Genomic DNA, 15,517 nt, shown 5'->3' on the forward strand with positions numbered 1-15,517 from the left:
ATATCATGAAGGATCCCACCCACCCTGCTCATGGACTGTTTGTCCCACTCCCATCAAGGAGGAGGCTACATAGCATCCAAGGCAGGACCATCAGACTCAAAAACAATTACTTTCCCCAAGCAATAAAGTTGATCAACACCCTTCCCCACCCCCAACCATGACTTTATCACTTCTTGTCAGTCACCTTATGTGCAGGCATTCCTGTGCCCAGCATCACTTTATCAGCATACAATCAATCTATGAATATAAGCTATCTTATGTATTTACATTTACAGTGCTTTTTTATTGTGTTCTTTATCTTACTGTGTTTTTTTGTGCTGTATCAGAGCTGGAGTAACAATTGATTCATTCTTCTTTACAATTGTGTACTGAAAATGAGATTAAACAATCTTGAAAAGGTCAGTACATCATGGAAACCAGGGTCCCTTCCATGGACTCTGTCTTTGGTACTCACTGCCTTGATAAAGCAGGCAGAATAATCAAAGATCCCACCCTCCCTCTACATTTTTTTTTCTTACCCCCTCCCATCAGGAAGAATATATGGAAGCCTGAAAGTACATATCACCAGGATCAAACTGTTCAACAGTGCCCTAGCATATCAGGATGGAATCATATCTTCACAATCATTGTTACAACCTTATGCATTAGAAAAAATTGATACGAATGGCATGTAAGATAAATTTTTCACTGTACTTATCTACATGAGACAATAATAATTCAATCGACCAATTTGCAGTTTCACCTTCAACACAGAACCTGATATGAGAAAAGTATCACTGTTCCTTCAACATTGCTGTCTCCAAATTCTGGATCTCTCTCCTAAAACCACATTGCTGGAGTGCCCCGTTTCCAAATGATGGCTCATAATATACCACCTTCTCAAAGATTTCCGCCCTCGTACGAGATTCCCATGTCCTTAAAAATGTGGGGCCTTAACGAGTAAAAAGTAGGTGTCATATCATGACTGTGACTACTGGTTTTGAAATCAAAACAAGAACTGCAAATACTGGCAAACTGAAAAAAATATAAATGCAAGAAACATGTTGAATATTTTGTGACAACTGACTTGTTGTGAAAGTTATTTGGTAAATTGTGCGAATACATAAGATGCAACTGTAGCACTTTGTGTTCGTTACTTTCCTGATTGCTCTGGGCATTTAACGTCAGTTTTCCATTATTATGCACACTTCTGTTCAAGCTATCTTATTTTCTACTGTTGTGATTAACGTTCTACATCTGTATTTCTGTTCTCTTCGGAAATGCTTCCTTTATGTCTCATGTTTTGTTTCCGATCTCATACATTTGAAAACATCTTTGTCTTTTGATGCATCCTTCGTGACTTTTGAACTGCTCCGCATCTTTGGGCCCAGCCAGCATTTTGATCTGAAACGTGGGCTACGAACCAGTTGCACAGCATTTTAAGAACGGGGAATACTTATTTCAACCAATATTTTCAGAACCGTCATCCTCACATAGATTGAAGATGACAATGTAATCAAATTCCATATGCGACGTTATTTAAAGAAACTGGGATAGTTTTTGTACTGTTTTTTTTTTGACGGAAGCAGGCTATTAAAATTAGAGCCACCGCATCAAGAGATCTCAAGGCAGCGCTGAACTTACAATTGGCCAAGATGTGCTGTCATTCATAACCGTGTACAAATACATTCGAAGTGACACTGCTGCCAAAGCAACATGACACTACCTCTAATGAACGCCGGCCATGGAGCAGATCGACGGCGGCGAAGAAAACGCGCGCGTACGCCCCATGACATAATCAGCTCGCACAACCGGCCGGGGAAGTAGGCGGGGCCCGATCTCTGATTGACGTGCCCAAGTCCACTCGTCGCGCAGGATCCGGTGCGGCCGACTAATCGCAGCCCGGTTTAGTGTAGGGGGTGGACTCTCAGCGCGGTCGTGCCTGCGGAGGAGCCAATTGGAGCCGCGATAGGGTGCTGGCCAGGACTTCCTGTGGGCGCTGAAGCCCGAGTGGGTTGGGTGTGTTTTTTCTCTCGTGAAAGGGCGTGAAGCGGGGGAGGAGGCGGAGGGAGCTGCCGGCTGGGTGGGTGAACGCTGCACTGACGTCGCTGCTGAATGAGATCGTCTCTGTGGTTCCCGAATGTCTTAGCGAAGTTAAACGGGAGAGAAAGGAAAGTTTAAAGACAGAACGACTGGTGGGATAGCCGCCCGTGCATGTGTTTCTTGTCGGTCAGGTCCATGGGCATTCATGGCTTGTAACTTGTGGCAGCCGGAGCGTTGTTATTAAAGCGAGAGCGAGAGAGAGGGAGAAACAGGCAGAGAGAGGCGCCATTTTGTTCCTTTTTAAAAAGAACTCTCCTCGCCCCAGTTATTACCAGCCAGTGCGAGGGAGCGACAGATTATGGCGAAGAAAACCTACGATTTACTCTTCAAGCTGCTGCTGATTGGGGATTCGGGCGTGGGAAAGACCTGCGTGCTTTTCAGGTTTTCCGATGACGCCTTTAACACCACTTTTATCTCTACTATAGGTAAGTGAGAACATTGGGGAAAACGGGGATGGGAGCGGTTCCTGACCTTTTCATTGCACCGGTCACTATAGAGGCGGCCGACCGGGTGGGGACATCCGAGGCCTTGTCCTTTTTATAGCCGCTATCCAAAGACAGCGCGACTCATTGTAACATAATGGCCACTGTGCAAGGGAAGGGGGAGTGGTACATTTTTATAACTGATTAATCGCAGTGTTGGTCTTAATTTTTCCCCTATGTCTGTGGTTTCAGTGCGCGTGCCACTTGGTGTATTTTAATGGTGATTTTTGTTTTTGCGTTTTCAAGACATAATTGTACATAATGGGGCCAAGGATTTAATTTTTAATCAAAATATTTAAAAAAATCTTTTGCTACAAACCACACATCTTTTCGACGTTTGAGCTTAAAACTTGATATTTATGCAGATTGTTCTATATATAATGTATAATTCTTTTATGTGTGTGTATATATGTATGTATTCAAATGTTTGCATCATGTTTACAGTAATTGCTTTCCAAAAGTATGTTTATACTAAAATTGTTTTTGGATTTTTTTTGCGGTGAGGGAAGATTCTTTGTTTTTCATAAATGACTCACGACTGATTAAAGCTACTCAAAACTTGTCACTTAAGTGTGCTGATAGTAAGAGAGTAATGGTGCACTTTATAATAAATTTAGTTTTAGATTAACATAATAGATTATGTTAATCTGTAAATTTTATGAAATATCTTGAACATAAGTTTCTATGTGTAAATCATGAAGTAGAAGGTCTTTGGGCCTTTCTATATGGGAAAACAATGTAGTTAAGAGTTTTTTGAAGAGAAAGTGAAAAGCACTGTTTTTTCCCACCACTCAGCCAATGGATCCTGGTTCCAGGTCGGTTCAAGTCAAGCTATAAGGCACTGAAATGTACTGTAACCTCGTGACAATGTTCAGGCAACCTTGCTACTTAAGTTTTAGTTGCATGGCTACATTTCTGAGAATGGGGCCCCATCAGTAATCCAGTTGTTGTTTCATTCTGTGACCCTTGGATATTCAATAATTGGAGTTGCAATATCTTAGAATTGCATACTCGTAATTGAATCTGTCCCAGTGCTTTCTCATCTCCCATCTTGTAATTTTCATTTTCTGCAATTTGTAGGATGTCCTTATTTTGCTGTCCTCTTGCCTTGGACTTTCTGTTATTGTTACCCTTAAACTCATCGGTTGGATTAATGCCCCTTGTGATGTAAACTTTGTTTCTGACTGAAATTTTGTTGGGCAACCTAGGTGAGCAGGATCATGACAGATAGAAAACATCTTGGCGTGGGGAACAAGGTTCTTTATTTAAGGGGAAAACATGCTGTTTTTAAATTTTTAGGTTGGGCAGTATTCATGTTGAAAGGGATGTGTATATCTTTGTACACAAGTAACAAAGCTGACCTGCAGATGCAGCAAATTAAGAAGGAAGATGGTATGTTAACTGTTTTTGATTGTGGATTTGAGTGCAGTCGTGAAGGATTTTTAATAGGTATATTCTGGGGCTCACTGTGCTCCGACAACTTAAATTCTAGTATTCTCCATCAGGTAGGTGTCTGTTGTATGCTGAGATGAAGTTGAGTTGGCCTCTTTGTAGCTAAGAATGAAAGTTGATCACAGGGAAACATATAAATTTGTCATAAAGCTTGACTGAGTAATGCAAGAAGGGTATTTCCCCTCAGAGTCTGAATTTGGCATAAAACCTTAAAATAAATGATCATTTAGGACTGAAATGAGACAACAATGATACATTTTTCAAAATTCTTCCCCCATTGGACTAGAGGCTGTCTCTGATTGCATTAACCAAAATGTTATTTCTATCATTATCTGGACATCATCTTGAGTGAGTTCTGCAGGTGAGCAGTCTTTGGTATTAGATTAGCCATCATCTTGAAGAGCAAGGTCAAAGTAGAGTCTATTGCCAATGCGCAAACACATTTATTCACAAGTGTAATGAAACACTTGTAGCAATATCTCAGATAAAGTTAGTGTTTACTTGAAAGGACACAATTAGAACAAAGTGGAAGTTAGCGTATGGTGATATGGTGTTAGCATATTGTGATATGGTGTTTTGCCATTTGGATAAGAATTGAATTGTTGAAGGGAGGTAGGTATTCTTAAAATTGGAGGTAGAGAAGCCTGAAGTCCTACACCATCTGTCTGGTGATAGTTGTGGGAAAAGGCCATGACCTGGATGATGTGTATCTTTGATGTTGCTTTCTTGAGGCAGCACATCCGTTCGATACTACTGTTGTTGGGGAGGGCTGTGCCCATGATGTCTTTGGCAGAGTCCACTACACCTTGCAAGTTCTTGCATTCCTGTGCATTTGAATTTCTGTACCAGACCATGATGCAACCAGTCAGGATACTTTTAACGGTACATCAGTAGAAGTTTGTTAGTGTTATGACAAGCTGAACCTCCTAAGAAAATAAATACACTGTGCAAAAGCCACAACAGCAAATGTTCTGCTACTCTAACTTAAATTCTTGTGATGATCAGAAGTGATTTGCTTTGGGAAGTTTCACAATGTTAGTTTAATATAATCCAAGTTGCTTCAACAATCTCCTGACAACTATTTCATCATGAAGCTTTTTACTCCAAGGAATTGTCATCTCGCTATAAAACACGAGGTCCAACATAACTAATTCAGCTGCTTCATCCCGAGTATTCTGCAAAAGCTAGGACAATGAGAGGTGCTTTTTCAACAAAGTGCCACAGATGTGGGTGGAGTCCTCAGTTCCACTGAAAGCTTGGTTGTGGATCTTGCAGGAGGAAGTTGATATGTTTCACTTTTATTATGAAATGCTCTTAAGACATTTTTTTTCTTTGAATGGAGCTGATTCACGCTATGGGTTTGCCTTTGTGGAGAAAAGTTCAAGGTCAGTGTTTGGATTAATCATGCCTTGCAAAATGTACTCAAGTTTTATTAGCATTTATCCAAACCCCAGATACAGGGCATGCTTTGAAGATTCAAAATTGATTCTGTTTTCCTCGCCTTCTAACATAGCCACCTGTGGCAGTAGAGGCTTATTGCATTAGAAAATTTAATTATGCAAGATGTGTTAACATTTTCAGTTGCTTGTCAAGCTATTTTGTTCTTACGATGCAATCTTTGTCATCCCATAATTTATTATATTCTGAAATGGCATTGGATTGGAGGCCCTAAATGTATCCATACTTTCAGATCCATTAGTCTGCTGTTTGGAGAGGATAAGAACAATAATAATGTGGCAGTTAGAACATTGTAATATGCTGAGTTTATATGGTATGGGAAGAAGGAAATATTTTGAGGATTCACCATGCAGGCTAAATAGGGAACCAGTGAATTCACTGTATCTGGAATTGTAAAAGATACTTAATGCTGCACACTGTAACGTGGAAAAATTCTCATGGCATGATGGTTATTTCAGTTGAAGATAGGCTAAAAGAGCAAAAAGCAAAGGAGAATAAATGGTTTATTTTTGGGTTGATGACCTGCTGGTAAAAAGGTGCCAAACTGAAGTGCTGTATTCCCAATTTTATTTCTTTTCAAAGGTGAGGAGAGTTGGTTATTTAATTTTATTGACAAATGAAAGCTGGCTGGGATCAAACCTGCAGTGAAACTATGTAGGCACAAAGATTACAGGCAGAGTATTAAGTGAAAGTTTGAGATGTTTCAGATTGGTTATAAATTGTGCAGAAGCATTTTGGATCACTGGTGGTAGCATACCACTTGAGGAAAATAGTATTATTTCTGAAACAATTTGAAGATTTGGCTGTAATTTTCAAGACTCATATCTGGAGTACTGAGTACGTAAAGATAGACGATTGGCTTTGTTACCAATTATTGAATTGATTGGATGACAACTGAGAAGTTAAGGAAAGTGATGATCGTCTTGTGCTAGAGTTCTTTGGATGCTAGAGAGTTTTTCTTTAGGTTGTCAGTGCTTTGAATTTGATATCCCGAATGCCAAAGGATATCAGAATTGTTTTTATTACTTGTGATGTGAAATTTGTGGTTTTGTGGCAACAGGGCAGTGCAAAGACATAAAATTACTCCTGTTTTGCACAATTTATTGTTCAACTATCAGAACAGACAGAAGAGAAGGTATTTCTGAATTGTGTGTGGATCTTCAGGCTTCTCCATCATCTCAATGGTAGAAGTGAGAAGATGGCATGTTCCAGATGGTGAGGAGCCTTAATGACACTGCCTTCAGGCAAAATCTCTTGAAGATCTCTTCAACTGTAGAGAAAGTTCTGTCTATGATGAAGCTGGCTGAGTAAAGGCTGTGCAACCTTGTGATCCTGTGTACTGGAGCCTCTAATACCAGGCCGTGCTGCAACCAGTCAAAATGCTCACAACTGTACATCTGTGGAAATTCAAGAATCCTCTGATAGACTGAAAATCAAGCACATACAAAGTGGAATTGCTGGTGTGCCTCCTCGATGATGAATATGGTATGTTAAAGTTCAAGTGCATGCAACCTGATTTATTAAATAGTGTAATGGTGTAGATTTAATTGGAAGCTTTAATAATTTGAATTGAAATCAAATGGATGGCCTCTATCATTTCCCCCTCAAAATATAGACCTCGGGTAAATGCTGTTGTATCTTAGCCTGATCTCGGAAACACAGTTAGAAAATAATTTAGAGCTCTTCCCTCAAGCTTGCAGGTAGACATGCTGCAATTGAATCCAATATACCTTAGAGACATCTAGGATAAAATTAATCCTTTTTTCATTTGATTTAAATGTTGCCTTGGAGAGCATTGTCATCATGTTCATAAATTGCTTTTCCTCTTGGAGATTCCCATGTCATTGGGTGTCTAATTGTTTTTTGGAATGCGTCTCATTGGCAACCTTTGACAATCCTTGAAATTCTTTTTGCAAGTATTAGTTTATAGTTGACAGAAAAACTGGTGATGGCGATTGACTTGGCTGTTGAGCAAGGCAACGGGAGTCATCCTGATACGTACAGTGTGGGGGCTTCTGGTGGGGGAGGGGGAGAGGGAATGTGGGTCGAGCAGGAATAAGTATAGACAATGATCAGTAGGGCCCAAGGGTCTTGGTGGATAGTAGGAAACTTTTCTCATGGCACAAATGTCTACGGTGATAGGGCCCAGATTTAACTTGAGCAAGAGGATTTATTGGAGTATTTACGTCATGCAAAGGATGTTTGGAATCTGGAATGCACTGTCTCAGAAAATGGAGACTGGTACTGTTATCAACAGTCAAGAAGCATCTGGGCAACTACTTCAATCAACTTAGCAAACTAAAATATGGACCAGATGATGGTAAATGAAATTGTTTTGATGTCTGAAATGGATATGGTGAGCCAAAAGATGTGACTATCACTTTCAATGTTAATAACTGCTTTTTACCTTTGGGGGGGGGGGTGGAATGTAGTTGCTGTATAACTGAAGTAGAGTGTAGAGCCAATATGTTTGCTGTTTATTCATTAAAGTATTGTAGCTGGGCAAATATTTAAGATTCTTAACCAGCATCAGTGCCAATGTGACATTGTGCTTGCTTCACAAATTCAGATATTTTAACTCTAAGCAGCAGTCCACATACAGTGACACTGGCATAGAAGAATCCTTTTGATCTTGACATCAATCATTTGCAGTGATTGAAAAGATGTTCAATTTTACCTAGGCTATTCCAACAATCATCATCTTCCAAAGTCTGTCAGATAATATCTATTAAGTCTGTTCTTTGGCTCTTGATAAAATATTTGTGTAGATTCTGACCGTAAAGTGCATTGTTTGCCCTTTATTTCGTATGCACAGGATATGTAGATATAGCAATATATCACACACCAGTGATGTTTTTCTCTGCCAAGAAAGCATTTGAAAGATTTGGTTATTAGAGAAGTGTTCTTAAAGGAAATACTTTGTTTTAATGATGCTTCGGCATTGCATGAGCATATACCAGGGGCAAGTGAATTCTTAGGAACATTGTTCATGTTCACACATGTAACAAATTTCATTGCTTATGAGCTGAGGGCTATTTATTATTGGCACGATTTAGTGAAATAGATCACTTGTTAACTTAATTTTGCATCAGCTTTTCTAAATATACTAATTTCCACTAACTTTGAAAGCTGTTGGCAACATTCTCAGCTTTAGACAAGAGTTGAGGAAAGTCATTTTACATTTGAACATGGCGGTCAAGCGCAGATGTGTGCAAGCTTAATTAAATTTCGACTATTTTTTGCCACAAAGTCCACAACTTGATTTTACTGTACCAAGCAGAATGTTGGCACAAGATTTCAAAATCTCCTGAAATTCTTGCTGCAGTTGTTGGAGCCATGGTGAACTTTATTCACATTTTAAGATTTGAACTAGGTAAGGTGCATCCAGAAGAATGAGACTATTTCCTTGGGAAAAGATATCAAAATAAATGAAACCGTAATAAGATTTTATTAATCTACACACGAGGAAATCTGCAGATGCTGGAAATTCAAGCAACACACACAAATTGCTGGTGGAACGCAGCAGGCCAGGCAGCATCTATAGGGAGAAGCACTGTCAACGTTTCGGGCCGAGACCCTTCATCAGGACTAACTGAAAGGAAAGATAGTAAGAGATTTGAAAGTAGGAGAGAGGAGGGGAAAATGCGAAATGTTACAAGTCCGGAGGGGGTGGTCTTCTCCATTGAAGGTATTTTATGTTATTGCTGACTCTTCAAATTTGATGCACTCGTGTACTTGAGTTTTCTAAATCTGAATGGTAAGTTGAGGAATATTGTTGTAAGATTCAGAGGTCATCTGGAGTTGGTTGTCAATTTATTGGAGGACTTCATATGTGCATAATTTGGGCAACATTGAATTCCCTGCGAGTGTACAGTAGAGATGCCTTGAATGCTGTAGTTGGTGGTGAAGGTCCTTTTGTATTCAAATTAATGTCACGTTTGACTTGGAAGTAACTTGTAGTGGTAGTTTCAGTGTTCCTGCAGTTTCCTATTGGAAATGCTGCATGACTGGGAACTGCATCTTGAGAAATGTGCTCAAATAAATGCATTGGTATAATGATGGAAATAAATGTGTAGGGTGGTTTGATAGCTCTGTGTGATCAGTCAAATTTATTACCATCTTCTGACATGAAATTCATTGTTTTACAGTAACTGTACAGTGCAAAGACAAAATTGCCATGAATTACAAAGTAGTGCATGAAAAAGGATCTTGTTTACAAACTGTTCAGAAAGCTGGCCCAGAAGAAGCTGTTTCTGAATTCAGTTTGGCTCTACGTACTTGTGCATCTCCTCTGACGGTAGTAACTAGTCATGTTCTGTATGTTGAGGATCTTAATGATGAATGCTGCCTTCTTGAAGCATCACCTCTACTCTGGTAGGGTGGATTGTGACCATGATGGAGTTGGCTGAATCTATAATACTATGAGCCCTCTTGTGATTGCATTGGAGTCTCCTTGCCAGGCTGTGATAGCAGTCGGTCAGAATATTATCCACTGTACATTAGATATTTGCTAGTCTTTGTGACATGACTAATCTCCTCAAATTCCTAATGAAGTAGAACCGCTGGCATACATCATTTGTGATTGCATCAATGTATAGGGTGGAGGGCATGTCCTTGGACGTTGACACCAAGGAATTTGATGCTGTTCTCTTGACATTGCCTTCCTGAAGTCCAGAATCAATTCTTAAGTGGGAGGATGAGCGACCAGAGGTCGTGATCCATATAGGTATCGATAACATATGTAGGAAGATGGACAGGGTTCTGCAGAGTTTCGGGAGTTAGGAGTTAACTTAAATGATAGGATCTCCAGGGTTATGATTGCAGGATTCCTACCTGTGTCATTTGCTAGTAAAGCCAAAAATAGGAAGATCATGTAATTTAACAGGTTGCTAAGAAGTTGGTGTAAAAGGGTGAGCTTCAGATATTTGGATCATTGGGCTCTCTTCCACGGAAAGTGAGACCTGTACAAAAGAAACACCTTTGTGCCTAAACTGGAGGACGTAAATGTCCTAGTGGGAAGGTTTGCTAGTATAGCACGGGGGTGGGGGGTGGATTGTGAGTTGCCTGAGGATGGGAGCCAGAGTGCCAGAACAGATAGTGGAATGTTTGTGCAGACAGATGTTTCTGAGACCTCAAAGTCAGAAAACAAAATGTTGAGCATCGTTGGACTAATGTTTTGAGTTGCTTGTATTTCAATGCAAGAAGTATTCTAAGAAAGGCAGTTGAGCTCAGGGCATGGGTCAACATGTGGAATTATGATATTGTAGCCAATAGTGATACTTGGTTGTAGGTGAGATACTGGAGGATAGCTAATGTTGTTCTGCTGTTTGAGAAATGCTCTTAAGAATAAGCCACAAAATTGTAGGCCAGTGAGCCTGGCATCAGTAGTGGGAAAGCTATTGGAAGGTATTCTAAGGGACCAGATATGAGTATTTGGATAGACAAGGACTGATCAGGATAGCCAGTATGGCTTGATACGTGGTAGGTCACGTTTAACTTACCATATAGCATTTTTAGAACAAGTGGCTAGGAAAATTGAAGGCAATGCAGTTGTCTACATGGACTTTAGTAAGGCTTTTGACAAGGTCCCACATGGGAGGTTGGTTAAGGAGGTTCAGTTACTTGGCATTCAAGATAAGGTAGTAAACTGAATTAGACATTGGCTTTGTGGGAGAAGCCAGAGAGTGGTAGTAGATGGTTGCCTGTCTGACTGGAGGCCTTTGACTAGTGGTGTGCCAAAGGAATCAGTGCTGGCTCTGTTGTTGTTTGTGATCTATATCAATGATCTCGGTAATGTGGTTAACTGGATCAGCAAATTTGTGTAGTACATCAAGATTGAGGGTGTAGTGGAGAGTGTGGAAGGCTGTCATGGTTTGCAGAGGAATTTGGATCAACTAGAAAAATGGGCTGAAAAATGGCAGATGGAATTTAATGCAGACAAGTAAGATGTTGCACTTTGGGAGGACCAACTAGGGTGGGTTTTAAACAGTGAGTAGCAGGGCAGTGAAGAATGTAGTAGAGCGAAGGGATCTGGGAATACAGGTCTGTATTTCATTGAAAGTCGTGCTACAGGTGAGTATGGTTGTAAAGGTTGCTTTTGGCATATTAAATCAATCTATTAAGTACATGGGATGTTATGTTGAAGTTGTGTGAGATGTTGGTGAGGCCAAATTTGTGTAGAACAGTTTTGGACACCTACCTAGAGGAAAGATGAAAATAAGATTCAGAGTACAGAAAAGTCGCAAGATTTTTGCCAGGAATAGAGAACTTGAGTTATAAGGAAATATTGAATAGGCTAGAACTTTATTCCCTAGAATACAAAAGATTGAGGTGAGATTGACAAACCTATGAAGGGTATAGATGGGGTAAATGCAAGCCGCTTTTCTGCTGGTGGTAATGGATTGAGGGTGAATATCTATATTCTCAGATTGGTGAGAATATTGAACAAGCTGCCATTGCAATTGGTGGATGCAATTTCAATCTCAACATTTAAGAAGTTTGGATAAGTGCATGGATGGGGAGCGATATGGAGGTCTGATCCGGGTGCAGGTCGATGCGACTAGGCAGTTTAAATGCTTCAACACAGACTACATAGGCCAAAGGGCCTGTTTTGGTGCTATTGGTTTCTAAGACTATTGATGTTTTTAAAACTCTCTCTCTGGACAGTTCCAGAAGAATATTTCTTCGTTTCCCAGTTTTTCTTGAAGGTGGTGGAAAGGCTTTGGATTTGTAATCTAAATGGCCTTTGAAGAATTGTGTAAACTGTTTGTCTTGGCTTCAACGTATTTGCCATTTGTTGACTACTTTTGTGATGGGTGATGCAGCAGAATCTTACCATAGAGGCTGCCTCAGCTTTGGGGTATTTCAACATGATCATTGTACTATCAATGATCATGTTTGTTTGGCCAGAGGTAGTTGGTTCTGGAGCACATCTTCAATACTTGACAGGTACACTCAGTTGTTTAATGTTATCATGCTGATGGAATCAGATGTGCAGCTTCCGGTTGGAACAGATGGGGCAGTTGAATATCACTTTTGACTGAAGTAACAGAAAACTGTTTGGCCCTTTACATTCATTGCTGGGCTCTACTTTTGCTGAGCATAGGTTTGTTCCTAGGCCTTTATGCACTGAAGGTCTAAACTGCAAAAAAAACTAATTAGCACATACTCTAAAACATTTCTGATGACAGAACCAGCCACCCAAAATTAATGTCAGGGCTGCCTGAGTACACAAATATGTTAAGTACACAAATTATTGATTACCTGTTTGATATGCTAAGTGACATCATCTGTCTGGTCTGCTAGCTGGCATTCAAGTTGCCATGGTGCATATAAGTTTGGATTGCCACGAGTGCAAACCCATTGGTTTGGCTTTTGCATATGTATTCTTAGTCTGTGGAGCAGGTTGTGCTTTTGATTTCAATTTGCTGCTTACAATTTACAAAAAAAAACTTAAAGGCTAATTGCAAAGTTCCTCAAACTTACAATTAGTACTGAAACCTGAATATCGATTGAATTAATATCTGCAATATTCACATAACTCCAGAATACTCCCTAACGTGATTTATTTATTTTGGATTTTCCCCAGATTTCTTTGCTACTTTTGAGTGGTGTGTTTGCTTGCACAAAATCCTGTGCTGTAGTTGAGCTAAGTTGCCTGCAACCTCATCTCCCTTTTGTCTTCCTTGGACCAGGATCAATCGCTGAACTTAATGGCAGTGAAGGCAAAATAGTGGGCCAAAATGTTAATTGGAATGTTGTTGCTGAGTGCCGTTGAGTTGTCATTGACTCATGGCTACGCTATGGTTAGTGTAGGTTTTCGTACCAATATACAGAAGTAGAGTGCCAGGCCTGCCTTCTGCACAGATACCGCTGCTGTCCAGGGATCCATCCGGTTTCGAACCCGGGACCATCTGCTTTGAAGTCCAGTGCAACCGCCGTAAACCACCTTCCTATTAATGATCTACAGTTCCTTGGGTGTGTTTTGAGCTGCCCATTCTGTTTCATAAATTTGACACACACTGTCTCTGAAGACTCATTCATGACTGGGCTTGGCAGTATTGCAGAATTTTATGGACTTTGAGCTGTCTGTGGTTTATACTTCAAGTGTGTGTATTTCTGTATGTAATTTGACCATAATTTTCCTGACAAGTTCTTCAGGTATTGATTTGCTAGCAGGTAACCGGTAACAAAATAAAATTGTAGTCTGTGATGTAAGATGCCTCTGACATTTTAGCTATTTAATCTGCTCTAACTCTTGCCCATTGAGTATTGTGAATATGTTCAGTAGAATGAAGGTGGAACAGTCCAGTGATCTTTCTCATAATAGCATCAGCATGCATCTCCATTTCCCTGAATAGAATTGCTCTGTAGACAGGAAGGGGTAAGAAATGTTAAGCTCTTTCAGTTGGTGTTTATCTTGCCCTTTTTGGCAATGCTATTCACAAACAAGAAAATCTGCAGATGCTGGAAATCCAAACAGCATATACAAAATGCTGGAGGAACTCAGCAGGTCAGGCATCATCTATGGGAAGAAGTATTGTTGATGTTTTGGGTAGAGACCCTTCAGGGCAGGGGTGGCGGGGAAGATGTGTCAGAGCAAAAAAGTGGGAGGAGGGGAGAAAGAACCACAAGGTGATAGATGAAACTGGGAGGGGGTGAAGGGGAAGTTGATGAAATCGATACAGGGCTAAAGAAGGGGGAATCTGATAGAGAACACACAAAGTACACTGCAGATGCTGTGGTCAAAGCAACACGTACAACAAGCTGGATGAACTCAGCAGGTCGGGCAGCATCCGTGGAAACGAGCAGTCAATGTTTCGGGCCGAGACCCTTCGTCAGGACTGAAGAGGGAGGGGCAGGGGCCTTATAAAGAAGGTGGGGGGGAGGGTGGGAAGGAGAAAGCTGGTGGGTGTCAGGTTAAAAACCAATCAGAGGTAAGATCAAGGGGTGGGGGAGAGGATAGGCAGGAAAGGTGAAGTTGGAATTTGATAAAGAATAAAAGGCCATGGAAGGCAAAAGGTGGAGGAATACCAGAAGGAGGACATAAAGTGAGAGAGGGAAATGGGAATGGTGGAGGTGGGGGGGGGGGGGGGGCGGGGAGAGTGGTTTACCAGAAGTTCGAGAAATTGATGTTCATGCCATCAGGCTGGAGGCTACCTGAGTGTGGCCTCATTGCAACAGCAGAGGAAGCCATGTACTGACATGTCGGAATGGGAAGTGGAATTAAAATGAGTGGCCACCGGGAGATCCCACTTTTTCTGGCGGTTGGGGTGTAGGTGCTCAGCAAACTTCCAGTAATGCCCCATATTTACCATTTTCCCCCTCTCACCTTATCACCTCCCTCTGGTGCTCCTCCCCCTTTGTTTTCTTCCATGGCCTTCTGTCCTCTCGTATCAGATTACCCTTCTCCAGCCCTATATCTCTTTCACCAATCAACTTCCCAATTCTTTACATAACCCCAACCTGCAGTTTCGCCTATCACCTTGTGGTTCTTTCTCCTCTCTCCTCACTTCCAAACTCTGACTCATCTTTTTTTTTCATGTCCTGATGAAGGGTCTTGGCCTGAAACATTGACTATACTCTTTTCCATAGATGGTGCCTGGTCTGCTGAGTTCCTCGAGCATTTTGTGTGTGTTGCCTGGCAATTATGTAGTTGACAATTTGAGGATGTGCCACTCTTAACTGGAATTGTGGTGTCATCTCAGATGGGCCTGTCCTACTGACGCATCCAATCTGCCAAACTGATGAAGAACTGTTCGTTTTTCCACAATTATTATTTTGTATAGTTGAATATTAAATCTCTATTGACCAAAATTTGGCAAAATCCATTGTACCATGTATATGAGTTACCCTTTTTTCATCTCATATACTGGATCCATGTTTTCCTTGGATAAATTAATGCTGACTCTGCTCAATAATATCCTTCATTGATGCTAATATTTGTTGTGCTGTTAACATTGGGCCAACAGGCAATAATCCTGTGTTTTCTGGCTTTGTGTTTTAAATAGTGTTATATTCAACCCCTTCCATTTACAGGAACA

General features: G+C 40.7%; 1 protein-coding gene and 1 long non-coding RNA gene across 4 annotated transcripts in view; one reads left to right on the forward strand and one right to left on the reverse strand.

Moving 5' to 3' along the window:
* The window catches only part of LOC140733578 (uncharacterized), a 106,223-nt gene extending 104,364 nt beyond the window's left edge, over window positions 1-1,859 (reverse strand). For all 3 annotated transcript variants that reach the window (XR_012100317.1, XR_012100316.1, XR_012100318.1), the window contains exon 1: window positions 1,624-1,859. This is a non-coding gene — a long non-coding RNA (uncharacterized lncRNA). The remainder of the gene's footprint in view (window positions 1-1,623) is intronic.
* Window positions 1,860-2,004: 145 nt separating this feature from the next.
* The window catches only part of rab10 (RAB10, member RAS oncogene family), a 62,271-nt gene continuing 48,758 nt past the window's right edge, over window positions 2,005-15,517 (forward strand). The window contains exon 1 of the mRNA XM_073057113.1: window positions 2,005-2,507. Within this exon, the coding sequence (XP_072913214.1) occupies window positions 2,381-2,507 (127 nt within the window). The 5' untranslated portion in view covers window positions 2,005-2,380. The remainder of the gene's footprint in view (window positions 2,508-15,517) is intronic.

This window comes from Hemitrygon akajei, chromosome 9, assembly GCF_048418815.1.
Source record: "Hemitrygon akajei chromosome 9, sHemAka1.3, whole genome shotgun sequence".
NCBI lineage: Eukaryota > Metazoa > Chordata > Chondrichthyes > Myliobatiformes > Dasyatidae > Hemitrygon > Hemitrygon akajei.